Source organism: Notamacropus eugenii, chromosome 2 (genome assembly GCF_028372415.1).
Source record: "Notamacropus eugenii isolate mMacEug1 chromosome 2, mMacEug1.pri_v2, whole genome shotgun sequence".
Taxonomy (NCBI): domain Eukaryota; kingdom Metazoa; phylum Chordata; class Mammalia; order Diprotodontia; family Macropodidae; genus Notamacropus; species Notamacropus eugenii.
Window position 1 is genome coordinate 348,272,815 of NC_092873.1, and position 25,094 is coordinate 348,297,908.

A 25,094-nucleotide genomic window follows, 5' to 3' on the forward strand; every position below is an offset into this window, starting at 1 on the left:
TGGTGCAAAAGTTACCTTCTCTGTTATTGCTTAGAAACCCATTGAAATACCTTCTGAGCTGATTCCACATCTCTTGAATGCAGAGTTGAACAAGCAGCACAATCTCTGTGGAGCCTTCGTTGTTCTTGTTATTTATGGTACCCTGGCTTTCTGAAATAGTTACCATCAGGCGTGCTTTTCTCCATCAGTGACTACTTTGCCTTCATTACTTTCCAGTAGATAACATTTGGAGTAAATGATTGTCCTTGAGGAATAGCTTTAGTGAGCTCTCTATTGCCCAAGGCTATGGAGCTCAGAAGCTAATAAGCAGTGGTCACCATACTCCTAGATCCTGTTCCCTGACATTTGGGTTTTACTGAAGGTGGATGCCCAACCTCCATTTCCTATTCCTCCTTATACACACTGTAAATGTTTTGTGACCTTTGCTCTCATCACTCCTTGCCTTCCCTTCCACCCTTTCCTAACCTCTGATCTTCTAATTCCTGGAAAAGGATTTTAACACATCAGGAAAATGGGGTACCATGTGTAGAGAAGGAGCACAGTGTGTGAACAGTAAATAGAAGGGTGCTAAGGGAAATTGGATTGTGGTTTTTTTATTCTACTATTAGCTGATAACTTGTCATACACATGTCTCTGGGATTTTTTGTTTTGAATTCAGCAAGGCACAGGTTAATTTGGTGACAACCATGGGAACAACCTCAGAATCAGAGGTTCCTCCACTTTAATGATCTCTTCCTTCTCTCATTTTTAGCACTACAGCACACCTGCATTTGGATGGATCTGCAGGACTACTCTCTGCTCCAAGATGCCCTTTGGACATCAACCACAAGCAAGTGCCAGTATCCCTGGTTTCAAGTGCCCTGAGGTTGCCTCAGCCCTGTTTGACTGACATGGATCATGCAGGCAGAAGTTCACCCCTGCAGCTTTATAGTTCTAAGGAAGAGACTCGAGCACCCTGTGCATCAAATGGCCAGGAGAGGAACCAGGAGCATAACAGCTCAGAGATGGATTATTACCTTGCTTCGTCTGCTCCCTCTCCAGTATGTGTTGCACGTTGTTTTCTTGGGTCACTAGTTATTGACCCTGGTGGAGGGCTGCTTGGGAGGCAGCCTGGTGTAGTGAAAAGACCGTGTCCTTTCAGGTCACTTTACTTTTCTTAACCTTAGTTTCTTCTTCTGTAAAATATTGAAAGGTTTACTAGATGATCTCTAAAATCCCTTCCAATTCTAAATTTCATTTCAGCAGACATTTATTAAGCACCTACCATGTGCAAGGCCCTTCTTGGTTGTTACATAGTTGAAATACATAATATCTGTCCTCAAAAGCATACAGTATAATAGGAGAGATAGGATGCATACACATAAGTATTGTGCTGGGTAGGGTTAGAGGTGCCAACTAACTTCTCTAATCTCTATGACTGAACTGCGATTGGAAGGCAGCAGCACCACGGCAAATGGAGATAGAGTGGGACTTTTGCTGAGATTAACTAAAACTATGCCTCTTACCAGCAGCCTGGGGGCTTTTTTGGGGAGCAGCCTGTTTTTAGTGCGCTTTCCTCCCTCAGTGCCTGTGTCCTGGCTCTGAGCAGCAGCATCTTTCTCTACCCCTTCTCTTCCCCCCTTCTTTCCCCACCCCCATTAGTGTTTGATGGTTAAGCTCACCCTGAGATCTCAGGCTGAGTGTGATAAAACCAGTGAAGAATCAACCCGAGGGACTGAGGTCTTGGCTCTGGGTCCCTGTCTTCTTCAGTTCCCAGAGCTCCTCTTGGGTGTACTGGTTCCAAAAGAGTTAGTAGGTTGAAGCCCCTAAAATGCACCATTCAGATATGGAGAAAGAATATCATATTTCACCACATAGTTGTTGCACCCTGTCTTTTTAGTGCAAAAGTTGATTTATAACCTTTCATCACGTAATCGATGCGTAGTGTAATTCCTTTTGTCATGCCACTTAAAAGGTAAACAGAAGCGGCAGTGTATTCACAAGTGGCATGTGGATCCACATTTATCTCTAATGAATTGTGAGCCGTGAGCCTAGAATTCTCAGTGCACATGCATTGTCAGTAGATTTCAGAAAGCTGACTTACATGGTTTGTATAGAGTACTGCACTACTAAAGGTATTATCACTCAACCCAATGAAGAGTTGTAGATGCAAGGGGAGTAGGTGGGCAGGCAAAACTGGCATGATGAAGTCATGTGATATGGTAAGACTTACATCTTTCCATGCTAGCCAAACTGTACAGTTTGCCAGCAATACACTAAAGTGCGAAGCATTTCTTTCTGATAATAGGTGAATATAAAAACTATTCTGCAGGCTTCAAAGCAAAAGTGATTGTGTTCACTGAACACCATGGAAACAGAGCTGTAGAAAGACAGTTTTCAGTGAGTGAAAAGTTGGTGCAAGACTGGCAGAAAGTAAAAGACAAGTAATACCAGCACAATTTAGGAAAAAAAAACCACCAAAAAGCTTCACATAATGGTCACACCCCACTTTTTTTTTTTTGCAAAAATTTGGCATGAACTTTGCAACAGTTATGCAGTGCAATATGGTGGGCTGGACCAGAAAGGAACTTGTTTTTTAATCAATAAATTTTTCAATTCAACCATCAAATGCATAGCAGCAGAGCCAGTCTTAGCACCAAAAACACTGGTTTAAGCCCTGCCTTAAACACACACTGGGAGTGTGTGACTGGGCAAGTCACTTAACCTCAAGCACTCTAGGCAATTCTCTAAGACTAACAAGTCATAGGGAGAGTGCCAGCCTGTGCTGGCTTCTTCCCAAAGTTCTCTCCTCTCCACCCATAGCTGCGACCCTGAGTCATACTAGTGCAGTAGCCACCTAATTGTTCCCCCTGCTTCAAGTCTGACTTCCACTTAGCTGCCAAAGGATAAGTCTAACTGTGTTCTCTTCCTACTCATAGGAAGCCGGTCTTGTGGCTCCCTCTTACCTCCAGGGTAAAATAGGAAGTCCTCTGGCTTTTAAAGCTCTCATAGCTTGGCCCCTTTCTACCTTCTCAGTTTTCTTACACTTTACTGTTTTTCATACACTTTAAGATCCAGCTATGTTGGCCCACTTGCTGTTCCTTGTACAAACACTCAATCTCCCATCTTCATGCCTTTGTACTAGCTCTTCCTCCCCGCTCCCCCCCCACCACTTCCAGCCGTGAATGCTTTTCTCCTTCATCTCTCCCTCTTAGCTTCCTTGGCTTCCTTTAAGACTCCTTTCGCATCTCCCCTTACATGAGGGGGAACCTTTCCTAGTCCCCCCACTCCTCCTGGCATTACATGACCTTCCATCTAGTCTTGTATGTGCTCAATCATTTACATGCCATCTTCTTCTTAGAATGTGAACTTGAGGACAGGGACTGTTGCTTCCTGTTGTCCTTGTGTCTTTAGCACTAAGACGGTTCCTGGTACATTATAAGACCTTAATAAATGTTTCTAAACTGATTGCCCGACTAGCCCATTCCCCAATAGTTATTATATGAAGTGTATTAAATACATATTTGTTACATACATGGGCAAGGACAATAGACTAAACAAGGTAGAGATAATAAATTCATAATCATAGATTCATGCAATTTTGAAATCATAAGGGACCTACGAGAGTATATTTATGATGCTTCCATCTGGCTGGGAGCTGCATGTGTGGTGCACTGTCCAGTTTACTGTGTTTTGAATAGTTCCTTTGGTTGCTAAAGGCAGTGGAAGTGATGAAGATCATGTTTTGGATGTTGATTTTTTTCATATTTAGGAATCACGAAAGCACAGGGATTTGTCTGAATAGACAGGATGCAGGTATCTGCACACAAGAAAGTGAAGGAAATAAGAAATTCGCTTTCTGATTTTGATTCTGATATTGAGAGCAATGGCATTTGGAGCAGAGGATAAACTGAGCCAGTTTTGTTTGTCCCAATGCAAAAAGCTGTTCTTAATCACTTTTAATGCTACCTGATCCTCTCTCTCTGTGGCACTTAGATAGCAACAGGTTTTCTCCCAAAGGGATCCTCACTTGACATCTGGTACCATAGCAGCTTCACTGTTTTTAACCTACTGGACCTGTGTTAAATATACTAACCCAATTATGTTATGATACTTCGACAGTCAGGATAAATATTTCCATCAAAGCCTTCAGTACCAGCCAGGTCCATACTCTGTTTTTCGTGAATTGGTGATGGGGTATCCCTAATTTGGAGGGACTGCTACTTTAATAGCTGTTGGATATTCTTACTACATTTTTAAGAAATTAGTCCTCCTTGTATCTGTTTGACCTAGGAATGTTGTTGTTCATAATATGTTACCTTTGTGGCAAGTACAGGAAAGCGGTCCTGGATGATTCATCATCCTGTTTCAGAAAGATATGCCACTTCCCTATCCCTTTTGAAAGAGCCCTACTTGGTTGGAGAGATTTTAAGGAGGACTAGGTTTATAGGATTCTTCCTCACCCTGGTGGCTGAAAGCTTGTGCTGTTAAAAAGAATTACTAATTCACCCTGCAAGTTTTTTTTTTCTGAATTGGAGGGCATAGGTGGTGATTTAGCACCTAATAGAATTAATCAAAAGAAAATCTTCAAGTGCATCCCCTTCCCTGCCCTTCCTTTTGTGTTTATAGATGTGTAGATATGGGTGTGGTGGGGGGGGGGCGGGGGGGGGGGGGGGTTGGTTGTTGTTTATGGAGGGGCCTCAGCATGATGGGATGCGGTACAGCCTGCAACCTCAATGTAAGTGTTAAAAACAGCTTTGTTAAGTGATCTGTTCTTGTCACCACTTGTGACTTGTGGCGTGTGCATGGTTTCCTTTTGAGTAGAGAGCCAGGCGTTCAATCTGCTTTCTTGCTTTTTCTCTTCCTCTTGGTTTTTACTTCTAGAACTGATCACATATAGGCAGCAGCTAAGGAAGGAAGGACAAGGAATGGAAATCATTGCCCGTGAGAACTTCCTTCCCCCCCCCAGCCTTTCAGAGCTGAAGGAGGTGGTACAAAGGGGATGGGAGGTGGGAGACTTTGACTTATGTTCAGAAAGGTGAAAATATTTCAAATGACTAAATAAGGAGCCTCCTTCCCTTCGACTTCAAGCATGGCCTTAAGACAAAAGCATTTAATTTAGAGCCTTTGGTGTAGTAGAAAGCATGTTGTCTTTGAGTAAGGCATGACCTGGGTTCAGATCCTGCCTGTGACCCTCAACTGACTGTCACACTTGAGACTCCTCCACTCTTTGATATTGCCGTGTTATCCCACTTAACATGAAATTCTGCTGTCAAGACATTCAGTTATAATCCCACAGATGGTAACTTCATTTAACTGGAACTGACATTCCATCAAACACATGCAACAGAATGTTTAAACTAAGCGGGATCGTGATGTTGACAACCTAACCTGGAGCCTCAGTACACCCTTTTGTAAAATGAGGATAATAACAGCTGTGCTACTTCACTCATAGACTTATTCTGAATCTCAAATAAGGCCGTGTGCCTAAAGCCCTTTGTAAATCTTAAAGCATTATATAAATGGTGCCCAATTTTTTGAATGTTTCTGGTGATTACATCAGTGTAGGGAACTCTCAGTGAGTTCTCCTAATGCAGATTGGTACCTGCTCGACAGCAGCATTGAGAGGTGAAATGACCTCCTAGGGTCACACAACCAGTATATATCAGAGGCAGGGCTAGAATCTAGGGCCTCCTTTCTCAAAGCTATTTACTAGATTGCTTTTCATGAGGTCAATATTTGTTACTTGTCTCTTACAAAATAGGAAAACAAAAGCTGGATCTCAGAAGATGATTTCTATCGGCCTTCCCCTGAGAGGGTCCCAGATAGTGCTTCAGATCTCTCTGGGGAAGGGACCCCAGAGACAGGGCCTGACATCCACAATCCTGCTTCTGAAGGGCCAGGGAAGAACAACTTTATGGACCCCTCGGATCAAGCTTGTGTGCCTTCCTTGGAAGCCAGGCCAGCCAACCCTGATCCAGAGTACAAACACTTCTGGGTTGTCCATCGCAGACAGATCGGTATGCATAGGCTGCCCCATTTCTTTCTTAAGCTAGAGCCCTCTGCTGTGTGTAACAGGTATTTCTTTCATTTGAATCCTGGTTCCTGTTAATTTTGATCACTAAATGTGTTCCCCTTGTGCGGGGGGTGGGGAAAAAATGCTGATATCAATCCATAAAAACTACTAATCATGCGGCAAACCAGTTTAAAATCACATATTTAAAGGAAAGTTATTTTTCCTTCATAGTGTTAATAATGCTCAAGATTATGAATATTGTTTTGATAGCCATTTTCCAAGAGACTGTTCCCTTCTACTTAGAGCCGCATGATAGAGAGATGTGTGCTGCCTGACTCTATAAAATAAGTTTTGACTCTTACCGCTCTCCCGGGGTTCCTTTCCAAACTCCAAGTTTTAGGGGTTTTTTGCTATTCATTTTAAAGATTTAACAATGTTTAGCATCCTTTGTCAGCTGTTTATAGTGAGAATAATCCTTCCATATTTAGGACTATCAGATACCATTTTTAAATCGTTATGGCCTATTGTATTTATATGTTTGGATATTCGTTTAAAAGTGAATATTTCCTCCTGTATTCTCTCTGTTTCCTGTGACCTGGTAGAAAATTTTTGTCTTGGTTGATGAGGACCTGGCCTTGGCAGTATATGTGGAACTCTGAAATAGAAACAGTCTTTCATTTGATTTTACATTAAATCTCTTCTGCTCCCAGGATTTGGCCCTGAGCTTTTGGGTGGAGCTAGTCTGTTGTACTACTCTGCCTTTTCCCACTTCAGAGGAGCTGCTTCATGCTTGTCTCCCAGGCTGTGGGGTCCCCATAGGGGTGGAGGAATTCTCAGGAGACCTGATTCTTTTCCTAACCCTTAGAGTGGTTCAAAACACCTAAGAGTCATCTCCAAGTTTCAGTTAAAAACCTTACACTGTGCATGTGCATATGTTTGTACTTCTGTACACGTACACACACACACACACACACACACACACACACACACACTCACACACACTCTGACCATAGACTTTAGTGAGTCAGGTCTCTTGAGGCACACATTTACCCTTTAGCTGCAGTATTTTATTCCTCAAGTTGTCCCTCTGGTTCTTTAGGAGTTTCTGTTTTTAACTCTGAGACTAGGAAACCTTATAATTTTCTGAAATCTCTTTGATTATAGGACTCTACAACCCATTCAGGGGCCTCCTAAAGCTGGGTACACTGGAACGCCGTGGGGCCATGGGCATCTGGAAAGAGTTCTTCTGTGAGCTCTCCCCACTTGAGTTCCGCCTCTATCTGAATGATAAGGATCGTGAGTGTGTGGAGAATTGCTCCCTTCTTCGATGTGAGTCTGTGGGGCCAGCCCAAAGTGATGGGCGCTTTGAATTGATATTCTCCAAAAAAAAGTTGACAATGCGTGCTCCCTCCCAGGATGAGGCTGAGGATTGGTTGGACCGACTGCATGAAGCACTGCAGAAATGCCGACCTCAGCAAGAACAGGAATGGGAAACACTGCAACCCCCAGACCCACTGGAAGATCTAGAGCAGCCTCAGAGCAGCTCCTTTAGCCACCTCATCCCAGTCTCCCAGGAGGAAGCATCTTTAGATGGCCATTTTGATTGGCCATTTCCTCTCATGCCTGAACTAGATGCTATTAAAGAATCAGTTCTTTACATGCATACAGAGAAGACCTGGACTCCCTTAATTTTTTCCTTGTCTTTAGAATCTTTAAAGTGCTTCAAAATGAGGAACAATGAAAAGATATTAAGTGATAGCCATGGGATTGAAACAGTCCGAGATATTCTCCCTGACACAAGTCTGGGGAGCCCAGCTTACTTTAAAATCATCACAGCCAAGGCCACCTTGAAACTGAAAGCTCAAAGCGCAGAAGAGGCAACTGCCTGGAGAGAGCTTGTACGAAAAGTCTTAACATCCTATTTGGAAACAGCAGAAGAAGCATTGACTCTTGGTGGAAGCCTAGATGAAAGTTCCCAAGAAATCTTGAAATATACAACAGGGAAAAACGGCTTCCTGTTGCAGTACCTTGTGGCCATCCCCACAGAGAAAGGACTGGATTCCCAGAGCTTCTTTTGTGCAGGTATGAGTGAACCTAGGTGCAGAGAGCACTCCTTAGTACAGTGCTGCATTACTGGTGAGTCATGACACAGTGTGAAGATCTCTTGGATGAATTACTGTTTCTTGATCTCTTCCTTTGTGGCTTCATGAAGGCTTCTTCTGCCCATTGCTTTTGTTTCTCTCTTCCCTTCCTCTCTGTCAGTTCATGGCCCTTTTTCCTCCCACCTCAGTGGGTGTCCCAGCCGTTGTCAGGGATGGTTTGTAGTCTGTGTTGAGCTGTCCTCACACCATCACCCCAGGGAACTAGGCTGCATTCCCTCTCCTCCCTTACTCTGTTCTATTTCAGTGTTTCATCCCATCCTGAACCTTGTTCTCTTGGATCCCCCCACTCCAACACATATGTCCATCAATTTATACCCTAGGTGAACAGTCTGTATTCTAAACATACCAAAGAACAGAAAATATTTGGAAGCACTTTTTAAAAAACATCATTAAAAGTGAAGAAAATAAGCCGGTTCAATTGATGAATGACTAAACAATAGAATGTTAGGAATGAGGGAGATAGTCCTGTGGTCGGTGCCTGGTTGAGAGCCGTGGGGTTAGAGAGGACAGAATAAGAGAGGGAACAGTGGTCAGAGACAAACCTAGCAAGCAGCTTTTTGAAAGGCCATACCACCTACCCAGATTTTACTTCAGCTTCCAGTTCAGGAGAGAGAAGGGGGAAACAGTACAGAAGAATGCATAATCAAGACTTAGTTAGTCATTAAACATTTATTAAAGGCCTTCTATGAGACATGCCCATGTAGGAGAGAAGGCAGGAGACGATGGGACGGTGGAGTGGGATAAGGGGAGAACCATTGAAAACTGAAGCTTAGCAGGGGTCTCAGGGCTCAAGCAGTGATATGGTAAGGGACTAGGGACGTGAGAAGAGCTGAACTGGTTCACCATGGGGTTCAAGATAGGGAGAAAAGGAGAGAGAGGCTGGTGCAAGGGAAATGGCCTGGGAGAGGACTGAGGGATCCAGGGATTAGAGCCACAGTATGGACAAAGGTTGAAGTTTGGTAAGGAAATGTAGAGGAAGAGATGGAAAGGCAAAAGGATGTCACCAGAATTTTAGAATTCTCAGAGATGGAGAAGGTGGTATGTTTATGGGTGTTGACAGGACCAAAGGCATGGCCATTTTTGAGTGTGATTGAGGAGGTGGGAAAGAGCGGAGTCCACTGAGTAGAGAATGAGATGTTCAGGGTGTGAAATCAGCCATATCTTTTCCACAAGTTGCCATTCATTTCCTTTGGAATCCAGCCAATTTGGTGCAACAATATAGTATCTTTATATCTCTATTCCAGAAATCTGTGTTCTCTATTTATTACGTACATAGCAGCAATTGGACTTTGTGCTGGGCTTCCAGTCAAGAAGATCCAAACTGTTCAAATTCTACCTTTGACACTTAGTAGCTGGAGGCCTCTGGACAAGTCATCTGATTTCTGCGTCTAGGCAACTCCCTAGAACTTAGGGAGTCCACTAAATGATTGTGATTGTGATCTGCTTTGGTGAAAGGAATCTCTCCACACTGAAGAATCAGAGTTCCTTCCCTTCCACTTTTAGCAATTGCATAGCATTGTGAGGAGAAATGGGCTTCAGATCACAGGGAAGAACAGTGTGGCTCTGTGTAGGTACCCTTCAGTAAAAGGTGCACTGAGGATCAGGGGGAGTTGGTAAATTTAGGTGTTTGGAATGGACATGATTCTTCAGAGTAGTATTTGTAAGCTTCTTCAGGTCCTAGGATGGTAGAGCTAAAAAAGACCTTTAAATCAACCAGCCCAAGCTGTTCATTTTACCAAGAGGAGACCCATGCCCAGAGAGGCTGTGATTTGTTCAAACTCACACTTGGAGTTACCAGTAGAATTAGAACTAAAACTCGGGTCCCAGGCATGGTAGCACTACACCAATCTCAAAACAAGGAAAGGGAGAAGATTATTCCTTTGAAATTGGGCTTTAGGTGTTTTCACCACAAGTTCTCCAGTGATTATTGTTCCATGACAGGAAGGCCTATGATCTAAGAGAGAATATGGATCACGGGTTGAATGAATCAGGCACAGCTTTGTGCATCAGCCTGCATCCTCTTTGTCAGATTTCCCCCTCTTATTCTTCCTACCGCCCACTCCCTTGCATCTGGATTATGGAAGTAGAAACAAAGGAAATCATCTAGTCCAACCTTGTTACGTTACAATTGAAGAAAATCAAGGATCTCCAAGTCTTTCCCCAAATCCCATATACCTAGAATAGCCTTTGCTTATCTCTACCAGATCCTTCCTCCAGAAAGTTTTCTTCATTATCTGTCCCCATCTCTCTTCCAACCTAGCACAATTCTCAAACTATTCCTTTTATTGTATTTGGTAAGTCTTGCTTCCCCTGTTAGATTGTAAGGTCTTCATGGCCAAGAACTAGTCTAGTCTCCTCCCATATCTCTCTGCTACAAAGTCTATACTCCCTTTGAGTGCTTCATAAACACCTCATTGACCAGCTAGCATGTTAACAAGCCATTTATGTCTTTCCTGTAACTCTTACTTAGTCTCCCTTGCTCTTAAAGAGGAATGTGGAGAAGCCTGCATTGGGGAGGACTCCAGTGTTATTTGGACATAACCTATTGAAAATGGACAGTTCAGCTATTTAATTATAATGACCAAGCTTGGCTCCTGAAGAGTTGAAGTGATGCAACTCCACCCCACCCCTGCCCCTTTGTGGGTATGGAATATTACAAGTACTGGCAAACACAGTTAATGTGTTTGGGTGGTTTTGCTGAATTGTTTGTTTTTTTTTCCTTTTTAAGAATCTTTGTTAGAATGGATGACTCACTAGATAGGATAGGCTTATCAGTATAGAGCTAGAAGGGGCCCTGGAGGCCACCTAATAAAATCCTTCATTTTTCATATGCAGAGATTGAGGCTGGGGGCAGGGAGTATACTTACCCATAGTCACATAGGTAATGTGTGTCAATAGAAGGATCTGAGTCCAGAATCTTTGATTCCAGAGACCAAGGGCCTCTGGGCCAAGAATGTGATGTAAAAACAAAAGCTATAGATAAAAATCACACTTGGGAAGGGTCAGGGACCCTTCTTGTTTTGCAGAGTAGGTTGCTGGAGCTTTTGCTTTTTGCTACCTAGAGAAGTGACTTCCTGCTGTAACTGTACCTACCTGCTGGATCCCACTTCCTTCTTAATGTCATGAGCTGGAAATGTTAGGGTAGCCTCGCAGGAGTGTGAAAGGGTCTATTTGCCCATGAACAGGAAGCGTTGAAGCAGCATTATTGACTGTGTATGAGTGCAGTCCCTTTGTGGCTTCCCTGTGGACCTGGGCCCTGTCATCACCAATTTCCCATTCATTGCTCCTGAGGACCTGAATTAGTCTAATTTTGTCAGAATTCTTTCCAAATCAATCTGTGTTAAACTTAACATTGTAACTAGGAACTTAAACTGTCCCCACTGTCTTTTGCTTCAGAATAATCATTGTCTCGAAAGCCCCAAGGAATAAGTAAGACTGGCATTAGTGTTGGGGGTTAGGGAGGAAGGAATGGAATGGAATGGAATAGAAAAGGCTGGTTATAAGCATTCTAGCTGATGCCCACACTCTCACAGTCTCCCTTCCAATCCTCCAGGCTGCTCCAGACAGATTGGATTCTCATTTGTGAGACCCAAGCTCTGTGCCTTCTCTGGCCTCTATTACTGTGACATCTGCCACCAGGATGACAATTCAGTGATTCCAGCCAGGCTCATCCACAACTGGGACCTCACTAAACGCACCGTAAGTCCCTTGGACAGGCTCTGACTTTATGGTTTCTGTGGTTTGGAAAACTCAGACTTGGTCTGTTGAGTAATTAGATTATCTCTATCCCTTCATGTAGTGCTAACTCAGGTGGTAAGAGTACAGAGTTGTAGATTCAGGCCTTCCTACCCCAAGTACTGTGATTCACTTAAGAGAAAACCTCTGTCCATGGCCACAAACTATATTTCTCATCCTAAGTCACCATCTTGGAAATATAGCCGAATTAACATTTATTAAACACTCTTGTGTATGGTAGCCTGTATTTAGGGAAGCTAGAGAGTTTACAGAAGCCATAGTTCCTCAATTCAATGCACTATATACCTGCTACATGCCGGGCACTGTGGTGCTCAATACAAGATGAAAAACAACACAGTTCTTACCCTCAAGAACCTTCTAATCTAATGGGAGTACATGACATGTATATGTATGATCCCAGGTAGTCAATCAGCAATGTACTAGGCATTGTGCTAATGCACCCCAGCAGTCCCTGCTCAGTAGGAGTTTACCATCTTGTCAGGAGAGACAACATGTATATAGAAAAGTGTATGTACAAAGTAGATACTTGTAGGAGTGGGAAGGGATTCACTAGCGGGGGGGGGGGGGGAGGGAGCAGTAGGAGATCAGGAAAGTCCTTATAGAAAGCAGCACATGAGCTGAGTCTGAAAGAAAATTAAGGTTTCTAAGAGGTGGAGATGAGAGAATCCATCTCAGGGTCCAGGTATGATAGATAGCCAGTACAAAGGCTGGAGAGAGGAGATGGAGTCTTGTGTGTGAGGACCTGAAGGAAGGCCAGAGTGACTGGAGCATATGGTGTATAGAGGAGTAGTAATAAGTTCTTATACTAGAAATGTAAGGTGGAGGCCAGATTGTGGAGCCAAATGGAGAAGTTCATATTTTGTCTTAAAGACAATAGGGGACCATTGGAGTTTGAGCAGAGGAATGACAGGGTCTGACCTGCACTTTAGGGAATTCATTTTGGCAGCTAGGGAGGATAGATCAGAGAGGCTTAAAGGCAGGGAGAAAGTATTATGATAAATAATTCAAGCGAGAGGTGAGGAGGACCTATATTACAGTGGTGATTATGTAGATAGAATGGGTCAGAAGCAAGAGATGTGGTAAATGTAGAAATGACAAGATTTGTCAACTGATTGAATGTGGGGAGAGAAAAGGTGAGGAGTTGAAGGCAATACCGAGTTTGCAAACCTGGGTAACTGGAGGATAGTGGTGTATTTAACAGAAATAAGGAAGTTTAGAAGAAGAGGATAGATTCAAGGAATAAAGTAGTGACTTAAGCTCGAAATGTCCAAAGAGCAGTTGGGGATGTGGGCCTACAGGTCAAGAGAGAGATGTGGACTAGCTCCATGGATCTGGGAGTCATCAGCATTAAGGGGATCATCCCCATGGGAATTGAGGATGGTCACCAAAATGAGAAAGAGAAGTCAAAAAGCCCAGGACAGATCCTTGGGAGTACAGATAGGGGGCATAACATGGATGAAGATCCAACAAGGAATACTGAGCAGTGGTCAGAAGTGCCCCAAAAGCCCAGATTTGAGAGTTTCCAGGAGAAGTGCGCAGTGGAGTCAGATATTGACAGAGAAGTCAAGGAGAATGAGGTTTCAGAGGAGAACATTTGATTTGGTGGTTCCAGTACTTCTGGTAACTTTAAAGGGAACTATTTCAATTGTATAATGAATCAAAAGCCAGACTACCAAGAGTCGAGACATGAGTGATAGAATGATAAGAAGAGATATAGTCAATGTGTAGAAAAATGAGAAGAGATACAAAGTGCTATGTGAAGTTCCATGGGAGTCATTCTTGGAGATCTCATCGGGGAGATTATATTTGAGATGGGTCTTTTAAGGGATGTGTTCAGCAGTTGTAAAGGAGGAAGGAAGAAATTCACTGAAGGCCTAGGAAAACATGAACACAAGCATGCTCTTTGTCCCCAAATAAGTGCGTAAAGCAGGCATCCTTAAACTCGGTTCTGTGGATCAATTTCAGGGGCCCACAAACTTGAATGGAGGGAAAAATTATTAAAATTATTATCACTAACTGATACCTGAAATTGAGTATGTCCTCCATTTATTAATGTAGGCAATAAACAGTCTTCCGGCAGGGGCTCCCACGGGTTCGCTAGATTGCCAGAGGGGTCCAAGATTCTTCTAAATATGCTACCCTTTCTACCTCAGAATGCTGAGCTTGGGGAGATAGGGTATTATTTCATATGTGGTGTTGGTGTAGGTATTCCAGTGTCATGTCAGTTGTATCCGGTAGATTTTGGCATGGGGTGCTCAGCAGTTCATCCAGGCAAGGAACCTCCTGGGGGTTGGAGTAGGGGGGAAAGATGCAAAAAAGGGCAGACTTCTGTTATGGTTGTTCTTCCTCACCTCACTTTTGCAGTAGGAAAAATGATGATTTTCTTCTGGATTCATCTTAGCTCAGTAACTATCTAACCACTGACCAACAAAGACACAAATTAAAAATAGAAAGCTGCTTGTCTTGGCGTTTTGCTTTTTCTTTGTTTTTGTTTTATTTCTTTGCTCCTAAAAGATCAGTGGCCTCACTGATGGTTGACACACAGAATAGCAGGATGTCACCATAAATAAGAAAATGGTTTTGTTCATTTGCCTCTCTCATCGGTTGGAGTCAAAGCTCCCTCTGCTCAGGGTGATCCTCTGGAGTAGCACTACTGAGGGTATGTTAGAGTGTGGACTTAGCGTTAAAAACAAGTGTTTGGCCTCTGAAGACGTTGTCTTTTCCAAAAGAGAACTCACTTCATCAGGTCCCTGGGAGGGCAGGCAAGTGAGAGGAAGAATTAACTATTGGTGGGTGAGAATTTGGAAACCATTGGGAGAGCTTACAAATAGAAAACTGGTGCCAAAGTGAATGTTCTCCTTGATCTATTTGACTGCTCCAGGGTCAGGGGTGTAGGCCATTATGAGCCTAAAAGTCAATAGTAGGAACAAAATTTGAGGACAGAACGGGTTAGAGATCATTTTATAGAAGAGTTTAAGTGATTTGCTCAATGTTATATGTTAGTATCAAATCAAAAATTGGCTGAAAAAGCTTGCAGTGTTTTGTCTGGAGAAGTGAAGACATGGAAGGACAAATATTGGAAAGACACTCATGTAGAAGAGAGTAGAACTAGGTCAGTGGGTAGCAGTTGCCCAGGCAGATTCTTACTTAACATAAGAAATATATTTCTTAAAATGAGAATAGTCCAAAAATGGACTATCTGTTGAGATACGGAGCTCATTGGAGATCTTCAATCAAGTGACAATCAATGTCACTTATTAGGAAGACTCCTGATCAGGTGCAGGCTGCACTCTCTCTGAGGTTCCTGCCAGCTGAGAGGAAAAACTCTTAGATAACAAACAGATCATGCCCTTCAAAATATCTAACATTTGGAGATACTAAAGGTACTTGGAGCTGATATAGCCTATCACATGACTCCCCATCTGGTTTTATGTGATGTTAAACATGAGAAATCATTTATCAGAGCAGAGGCTATTCATTGGCACCATGGAGAAGAAGCAAACTGTCGTTTGGCAATGACTAATTTAATGCTTCTTGTGGCCAGAACTACCTCTGGCCACGGTCTCCTAGTCAGGTTAGAAAAAGAATGCTTGCTGAAAGATTGATTTCCTTTAGTCAGGAAGAACGAAGTCTAGAAGAAACCTGGAAAAGCAGGAAGCTACTGGAAAGGGTCTGTGGGGCTGACATGGGGGAGGGGAGTAGGTCCACCAGAGCCATGGATGCCCCTCGGTCTCATCACCAACTTGGCATGTGTCTGTGTTGGTAGGTTTGCCGCCAGGCCCTAAAGTTCCTAACTCAGATCCGGAACCAGCCCCTCATCAACCTACAGCTGGTGAATAAGTCTCTTTATGACCATGTGGAGCGGATGAACCATATCTGGAGAAGCCGGGAGCAGCTTAAACTCTTAGGTGACTACCTGACCTTGTGCAGAAGTGGGGCCCTGAAAGAACTGAGCAAGCGGTGAGTGCTGGCCCAAACCACTCTATACACCATGTATCTTTCAGTCCAGAGTAACATTCTGTTGTCACTACTTCGTCCTTCCAAGCAGTCCTAGTCTAAACATGTTGTAGTAGGGCTGTCAAAAGAGGGTCTAAAAAATTTGTCTTTGAATCAGACTCAGAAAGCCAAGACTTGGGACTCCTCCCTGTTAATGTTGAGTAACTTGGAATAACTTACTTGTACCTCAAACTTCCTGCCTCCATCCGATGCTCTGTAAGAATGTTGGGGTCATACTTAGATCTTCTGAGCAAAAAACAGTACTTGAGAGACTAATAACTTGAGAGACCTGCCTAGGAGGACCCACCTATTTAAAGTGCTGAGTTTTCCAAACCATGATTTATTTCCCAATAAAGTCACTCAGACATCACCTGATAATGTCCACAGTCAACATACTAAATGAAATTGTGAAACTACTTCTTTCAGGAGAGTGAGAGTCCAGAGTACAGCATGAGAGACTTGTTATCTTCTCCAGTTTCCCCTGGTTGCCTCTTCTGGTTTCTGGACCTCATGTTCCGCTTTGCAGATCCCTTAAGCTATTCTTGCAGTAGGACCTCATCTCTTAAAGGAAAAGGTTGATTGTTTTTTAGGAAGCACTAGCTCAGCCTTGATGACCCAAAAACCTGCATTGCCAGGAGGAAGATCTGATAGCATGTTGAAAATCCTGAGCCTGTATGTAAAGACCCCTCTTCCACCTTTGGATGGGACCTTGGAGAAGCTCCATAATCAGGTTTTACTTCTGCCTTTGTGGTAAACCCCGAAAACTGAACTTTCCTGGCTTTTAAGGTGACTAAGAGATCACATTGTTAACACTCAGGAGGAATTGACTCGTTCTTACTTTTACAAGACTCCCATGACCAGAGATTCATGAGTATCCAACCCTGCCTACCTTCTATAATCAGAGGTGGTGAAATCTTTGTCAGATGAGAGCAAAACTGACCTCCCCATTCATGGGTTCAGGTATGAGTGCAGGTTCTGTCTAGCATACTGGGTGGTATGTAAAAACGAGGCATCTGTTTTACTCACATCTTTAGATTTGTAGGAGATTATAAACCGTGGACTATTAGCCCTGGAATCAGAAAGCCACCCATGGCATTACAGCAGGTGCCCAGCTGTAATAACTTTTCACTTCCCTACACTGTGGCTTCTGCAGAAAAATGAGCCTAACTAAGTCAGACACTTAAGTCTTAACTTTTAGAGTAAGAAGGGGTCCCAAGCATAATCTCACCCAGCAGTTTGGTTCACAGCTGAGCAAGGTAGTGGCACAGACATGTCTTAAGTCATTATCTTCATGTCAGTAGGCTGGGGAGCCAGAGCAGAATTAGGGAGCTATGAGTTTCAGAGTCAGTGCCTACCACCAGATTCTGTTCTACCTTTCTCAGTGGAGCTGAGACTTTTCAGTCTTCTCAGAGCCTCAGGTTCCCTGTCATGTATAGATTAATAAGGAGATTTAATTAGATGGATTTGAAGTCTTTTAAAGCCTCACATTCTGGGATTCCTTTCATTGGCCCCTTAGAAATAAAAAAAATAGTCATCAACTTAATTTCCTAAACCTATGGGCAAATAACTACCACTAAAAGAAAAAAGGGTATGGTGTCTTAAGTCTATAAAGCTTTTGGACAATAAGCCTCTAGTAAATAAATAAATCATGGATAGAGAACGACAACTCATGATTGTTAAGATGAAGGCGAAATTGGGTTTAGTTATCCAGTTGCCTATCTTCTTCCCAATTGATACTTGGGTGACTAAGACAATGTTTATAAAATGCTTAGAGATGTTTGAAATAAATTAAGTGCTCAGACCCAAAGAGTAATCATTAATGAATCAGAGCCAATCTGAAGTAGAGTCTTCCATTGAATGTCCTTGGGTCCCTTCCTGTCCAACATTTTTTTCAGTTACTTAGTTGAAGGCATAGGTGACATGCTTATCAAAACCACAGATGACAGAGCTGACATGAACACCAAACACATTGGCAGAAAAATCAGGATTCAGAAAGATCTCCACAGACTGAAATATGAATAAGGGGAAATCCAATTGATTGGGGCTTTCATGGACTGCAAGCTCAGGACAAGTGAGCAGCGTGACCTGGTAGCCAAATGCGTAATGTAATTACATTGAGAAGTGCCATATCCAGAAGTACCTGGTCAGACATCGAAAGGTCAGGTTTAGTTACAGGTGCCACATTTTAGGATAAGCATATGGACTGGACTCCCAATCATATTGGTAGAGAATTTCTGCTTGAGAAAATTCACTCTGCCAGTGCAACTCAGCACCTTCTTTTCACCTTAGTCCTAGACGGTTTCCTGGGCTCTGGGAGCTCAAGTGGCCACATTTTTGAGATTCCAAAAACCTGGAGGGCATTCTTCTATAAAGGGGGCTGGCCACCATGCCATTGGAAAAGAAAAATGGCAGGAGAGGTAGTTTCAGGTATTGAAGGATTGTCTTATGAAAGGAAGATCCTAGATTTTCCTTTCCACAAGAAGGCAGAACCAGGAATAGTGGGCAGAAGTTAAAAGGAGGCAGGTTTGTTTTTAGCGTAAAGAGAAGCTTTTTAGTGAGAGGCCCTCCTGTGATAGAAGGGGCTGGGCTGCCTTAGGAGGAAGGGAGTACCTCACCAATGGATGGCTCCATGTAGGAATTTGGATGTTACCAAATAAGAGTGTGCTTGACACCTTGCTCCTTATAATAGCCATTTTCTTCCAAAGAGCTTCTATAGAAATGTTTACTTTAAAATTTTTCTTTTTATTGTGAACTTAAAAATCACCAACATATGTTTCAGCATATAGAGAACGAGAAAGATCATATAAGAAACTAAATGTCAGTGGTGTAATTTTTAAAGAAACATTTAATTTAACAAAGAGGTAGCAAAATTACCTTATTTCTGTCTCCTTCTGTATTTATTTTCTCGCATGTCTTTAAAAAACTATTTTATTGCTGCTTCTTTGGAATATCTATCACTAACCCACTCCAACCACAAATAAAACCTTTTGTAACAGATACACATACACACGTGTGTGTGTGTGTGTGTGTGTGTGTGTGTGTGTGTGTGTGTGTGTGTGCGCGCGTCCCAGCCAAACAGATTTGACATCTGGCCCATGTCTGGGAATGCACATATCGTCATGCTCCTTTAGTGCATCTTCTGCCTGGCTGCCAAAAGGTGGTACATCTTATCATCTGATGTTCTTTGCTGCTTTGATCAGAGTTGTGATGTCTTTCCAAGTTAATTTCCTTCCTATGATTATTGTGGTCATTGTATGAATCACTGCTCTGGTACTACTTGTCGAACTCTGCATACAATTCATTCCTCTTACTTTGAATATATCATATCCATCATTTCGTTTGGTGTCTTAACAGTCCATCACATTCATATGCACACAATTTTTAGCCATTTCCCAATCAATAAGCACCGATTTTGTTTCACTTCTTTACTACAATAAAAAGTTCTGCTATCAGTAAGTATTCTTTCCTTCTGTCCTTGACCTTTTGGGGCTAGCTGCTTAACTAGTAGGATCACTGGGTCAAAGGATAGTTTAGTTTGGTTTCCAAATCATTTTCCAGAAGAGTTCATAGCTCTGCAGTGTCAACAACCAACCAAACAATTACTTTTCCCTCTTTTTTCATCTTTGCCCATCTAATACTGCTGCTTAACAGTATTTTGAGTATTTTTTCATACGATTGTTAATAATAGTTGGTCTTTCTTCCTTTGAGAATAACCTGTTCATATAATAACTACTTATTTATTGGAGGATGGCTCTTGTTATGTAGTTATATCAATTCTTTTTATATCTTGGCTTTCAGACCCTTTATTGGAGAAATTTGCTACAAGGATTGTTTTAATTACTTCCCTTTAAATTTTAACTGCATTTATTTTACTTTGGGAAAAAACTTTTCATTTTTATATTGCCAACCCAGCTTGCATTCATTAAGGGCTTACTATGTGCCATGCAATGTACTGAGCATTGGGAATACAAGGACTAACAAAAAGAGTGTTCCTCCCCTCAGGATGCTTACCTTCTGGTTCTGGAGGGCACACAAGAGTAAACTGGAAAGCAGAGACCAACTGGGAGCGGGAGAAATGAAAGGTGTCCCAAGTGGGGGAGAGGGGAGGCAGGGAGCATGGCTTCTGAGGAGTTTTTCTAAAATGGAAGTTTCCAGGAGGAATTGACCAATCAAGAGGAAGGGGGCTCCAGGATGGGTGAGAAGGCTGCTGGGTCATGGTGGAGAAAGAACTTTGGAGAGTCAGGAACAGAGCCTAGAACAGGGCTTGGCCTGTGACCCAAATTACCCATTTCATCTCTTGTGATATCTTTTTATTCCTTCTTTAGCAAAGAATTATCCCCACACACAGGAAGGCCGGTTTTTGTGAGTTTATATAAAAATTCTTCAGTCATTGATTTTCACACTAGGAATTCTTCCCATTAAGCAGATAGAGAAACTGATACCTAGAGAGGGCAAGTTGCATGCCCAAAGTCAAATAGTAATTTCTTAATTGATTCTAACGTAGGCTACACTCATGGACTATCCTGGTAAATGTGGTCAATTTGCTCTGTTTAATTAACCTTTCACTTTTTCAACTCTAGACAATCAACAGATCAATAAATCAAGCCTTGATTTGTATCTCTTTGATGATTTATAAGGTGTAAGTGTTCACACTGAAAATTTTAGTCAGCTTGCCAGAGCTAGTATGAGCCATCTCTGTTTGAAGGGGGAAATACTATAGGTATACACTGGAAAATAAAGCTAATTACAAACCTTCTTTGGGTTTAAAATAAAGCCAGAGTTAACCGGGAGGAAATGTGGTCTATATTTGGGCCAGTATGGTAAAGGATGAAGTGCAAGAACCCAGTCAGGTCTTTTACCCACCTAGTCAGGGAGTCACATGGTCTTTGGTCTGCCATGCCAAGGACCTTCTGCTCTTGCTAGATTCCACAATTTCCGAAACAATGGGACAAGATGCGCTGATGGGAGAGAGATAGCATTCTGTCCAAATATAACTCCCACCCCTTCCTTTGGGACGCCGGGGCTAGGCTACAATTCACATTCACTGTCTTCCTGCTAGTGATAAAGGGCAGCTTCCTGTTCCGTGGAAAGCTGGACGTTTACTTGGGAGAAGTCATTGCATTCAAGTTAGTGACAATATCTCACGAATTATACTGACTTCTGGCTCTTATGGAAATCTCCTGATTTCATAGTAACTCCTTTGTTTACAGTTTTGGGGGGGGGGGTCTGTGTCTGTGTGTATGTGTGTGTCTGCCTCTCTTTCCGTGTGTTGTTTTGAGATACACACACACGCACACACACACACATAGATATAGATGTCTGTATGTATGTATATCTGGAGAGAGAGATGTGAAATGCACAGTACAGTTCTGACTAAGCACCCTTAGTTGCTTCACACCATCCTTCCAGAAGTTAGAAGGAACTCTTGGACAGTGGCATTCCAGGTTACCAAGCCTGAATTTCTCAAGAAGCCATAAAGATTTGGTTTTCTCCACTTGGACCCTGACCCTTCTTCCCTCTCATCACAATGAGACTGATGAGATTTTTGCACCAAGGCAGTGGCTTCCCCAGGTGTTTCCTCTCTGTTCTTCAGGATGTAACCCTGTAGGGGATCTGTAGCCATCTGTGTTGTGTAAGCCAAAGTTTGGTTATCATCGAGCCCATTTCCTCCTCCACCCCTGACACATTTTTGGTTCTAGGGAAATATCACTAACCATCCTCTTTCATGTTTTCTCTGAAGCCTTGACTCCCGAAACTATCTCTTAGAGTCTCCTCACAAGTACAGTGTTGCTGACCTCCAGCAGGTGAGAATTTAACCCCTGTTCCACAAAGATTTTGCAGGTCCACTCCTAGGGGAAAAAGATGAATAGGGGATGAGGAAAGTACCTCAGGGCTTTTGATGCATGGGACAGTAAAAGCCCATTCTTATAAGCTTTCACTGTGGTTGCTGGCCTAGGGCTGAAAGCTGCCTAGGCCAGTGGACAATCTCTACAGTTCCCTGTGATGGCAGGCAACAGCACAGTCCCAAATACATGGAATGGAGGCTGCGCCCAATGGTCCCATTAATATATGTATATGAGCTATTTCACCCTCCTTACCCCTTTTTCCCCATCTTAAATGAATATTGGGATGTAGAGGGAGGAAAAAATGTTAGTGGTAAAAGGGTTAGGAAACTCTGACTCTCTTCCCCTCCCTTTCATCACCTCTCTCCTCTCTCATATGATCTGCCCCACAAAGACCATGAGGGAGTGTTTGGGAGACTCAGACTCAGAGTGGCAGGACATGATCCACATGTACAGCTCTCATGGTAGAACTTCCCTTGTTTCTTCCTCTTGGTAGATCGCTGATGGGAGTTATGAGGGATTCCTGCAGGATCTGATTGAATTTGCTTCCCAGCATGTCTATCACTGTGACCTGTGCACCCAGCGAGGCTTCATCTGCCAAATCTGCCATCATAATGGCATCATTTTCCCTTTTGAGTTTGATACCACAACGAGGTAAGTGGCAACTACTTTCTCCCCTTCCCCCACCCAGACAGGGCCTTCAGATGACTAATTCTCTGGCTCCCTTGCTTCTGGAAGGGAACAGTTGGCCCTGAATATTTTAGGGCCTTAGCTCTTCATACCTCTAGGCTAAGAGATAAGTCCACTGTACTATCTGGGTGAGAAGTGCCACTTAGGATGTTTCTAGGGCTCAGGTTAGCACTCTAGATCCAGAGCTCTTGCTCAGTGACTCCAGGGCCTGTAGGGGGGTGGTCTCACAGAGCTCACTTAGATCACACTGTATTTTCTTTCCCTCTCAGGTGCAGAGAATGCAAAACCGTCTTCCATGGTAGCTGCCAACCCCAAATGAAGAATGGATGTCCCCGTTGTGCCCGCAGAAGGAAGTATCAGGAGCAGAGTCTCTATACCTAACCCTTTGCCATTAGCCTTGTGTGCTTCTCTACCTCAGGCTACCAGGGAAAAGAAGACATAGGTTTAACATTCAAATGCATTTCCAGCAGAGACAGCGTGTGCAGATTAAGGGTGGGAAAAAAGAAACCCATCATCCATCTCCCTGCCACCGCCTTCAGCATTGACTGGAGGGCTCACTCCAGTTACTCTATAGCAGTTGCCCACCTGTCCAGCCCCTGGGATGGGAGCAACCTGGAAAAGCCACTGAAGAAGCACTACTCATTTCATATACTGGACATGAGAAGCTTGTGCTGCCATGTAATGCCCCTAAAGACTCGACTGCCTCTATTTGCACTAATCAGATACCGGCCTTTCTGGGTCTCCCTTTTCAGGGACCTACACCTCACCTCACCTCACCTTACTTCACCTTACCTAAGTCAGCCTGGCACCTACTGTGGAAAACTAGACTTATGGACATTCTAAATTCTGCATTACTGATTAAAAGCTCTAATTTTCTAAGGTATACTTTTTCTTTTCCTCCCTTTGAGTGGAAAAAAATATTTTTTATATTTGAACTCTGCCCAGGCCACCCAAGATATCCATTCCCACTTACGATGGAGTGGGAACACAGTGACTTCTTGAGACAGCAAAGATGGGGGTGCAGCTCTGGCCAGGGTGTGGAAGCTTGCTGTGTGTCCTGAGGGGCCCTACTGAACTTGTTTTGAGCAACATTGTGCCAAATAGCCCCGAGTGCCTGGTGGTGGAATCAGGGCCCAGGGAGATGCTCTTTCTTTTCCCTTTTTTCATCTCTCCTCACCACTGAGAACCCTGGCCCCCTTCTCTTTCAGGGAGGAGCTTCGGACTGCCTCATTTCCTTCTCATCTTGGAGCCTGGTCCCAACTGGAGACCATCACGAAATGACTCAGAACCAGCACTAAAAGCACTTTCCACCTTCCTTGTTCTTTAAGAACATGGACCAGTGTCCTGCTTCTCTCCCCCATGAAAGACAGCCTCAAACTAGAAGTGGCAGCAGTGGCACAGCCATTCAGAAGTGGGCCAGGAGCTTCTAAAGTCTCCTTAACCTGCTCATGTTTGTCACCGCCTATGACAGAGGCTTGGCCTCAGGGGTACCTGGCATCCGTCCCATCTGCAGGTCTTCCAGGCCCTGCAGTACAACAGTGGCTTCTGCTGGCCACGACCATTAGCCGCAGCCTCTGCCTGGCACTCATCTGTCCCTAGTTGGCCCCATCAAAGGCTGAGCATGGGGGGAAAGAGTTTGTGTGGCAGCTCTGACTGCCTAGACAGAGCTCCTGCAAGAAGCTTTGTGTTTAAAGGGAAATTTAATCTCATCTTTATATGAAGCCATTATTTTATGAGACATTTTTCAACTCATCCATTAGAGAGGCATTATAAGAGATTATAAGCCTGATTATTAACAGAACTAGCATTAGAATTGAGGCAGGGAAGAGGGGGGAGAAGGAGTATGCATTTTTTCCTTCAAACAAATGAGGTGCTCACCCTCTTTGGGGGTTTCAGATGACTCATCTGTCTTCATCCACCAGCTGGCATGGCCTACTGCAGAACAATCCATTCCTAGGGCTCCTTCCTCATCCTAGATACCTGCAGATTAAGGATGAAACATGGCATTTGAGGCACATGGTGGCTATTATTACTAGCACTGTTCCTCTCCCCTGCCCCCACCCCAAGAGTTACCTGCTTAGGCTAACTAAGCTGCTGAGTCACCTGCCTAACCCAGTAGAGCTGTGCATTGTGCAATGGATGGAGGCAGAGGCCAGGTGGGGGGAGGCTTCTGCCATTCCTGTTCTTTCTGCCACCTGCAGATAGCCAAGTACCTAGGCCCTCTACAGCTTTCTGGGATAGTAACTGTGTCACCCAAAGCAAGAACCACCCAGACAATGACCAAGATTCATTTTAAGCCTTAATTGCCCCAGTTGATTGGCCCAGCGTCTGTGTGTTTGTGTGTTGGGGGTGAGGAGAATATGAATGTGTGCTGGCCCTACATACTGACTTTTCCTCCAGGATCCAAGTGAATGTATTCAGTGGATCTTCCCTCATCCTATGTAGACATGACCCTGCTCCCTCATCACTGCCGTCTCTGGGTTTCTGTGCATTCATTCTTAACCCCTCCCAAATTATCCCCCAAAAATCTACTTGTTTTCACAAATGTTGACTTTATTCCCCATCTGGCTCAAAGCTAAGTGGATTCCAAATGGTGCCCATGTGGGTTTTGTGTTTTTAACTTTATTTTATACAATAAACCATTTCTTGTGA

The 25,094-nt window shown here is 43.4% G+C and overlaps 1 protein-coding gene across 1 annotated transcript in view; it reads left to right on the top strand.

Moving 5' to 3' along the window:
* PLEKHM1 (pleckstrin homology and RUN domain containing M1) overlaps positions 1-25,094 on the top strand; it is a 39,562-nt gene extending 14,468 nt beyond the window's left edge. The window contains exons 5-12 of the mRNA XM_072645953.1: positions 752-1,040; positions 5,744-5,999; positions 7,160-8,077; positions 11,711-11,856; positions 15,680-15,873; positions 21,650-21,713; positions 22,249-22,406; positions 22,712-25,094. Coding sequence (XP_072502054.1) covers positions 752-1,040; positions 5,744-5,999; positions 7,160-8,077; positions 11,711-11,856; positions 15,680-15,873; positions 21,650-21,713; positions 22,249-22,406; positions 22,712-22,823 — 2,137 coding nt within the window. The 3' untranslated portion in view covers positions 22,824-25,094. The remainder of the gene's footprint in view (positions 1-751; positions 1,041-5,743; positions 6,000-7,159; positions 8,078-11,710; positions 11,857-15,679; positions 15,874-21,649; positions 21,714-22,248; positions 22,407-22,711) is intronic.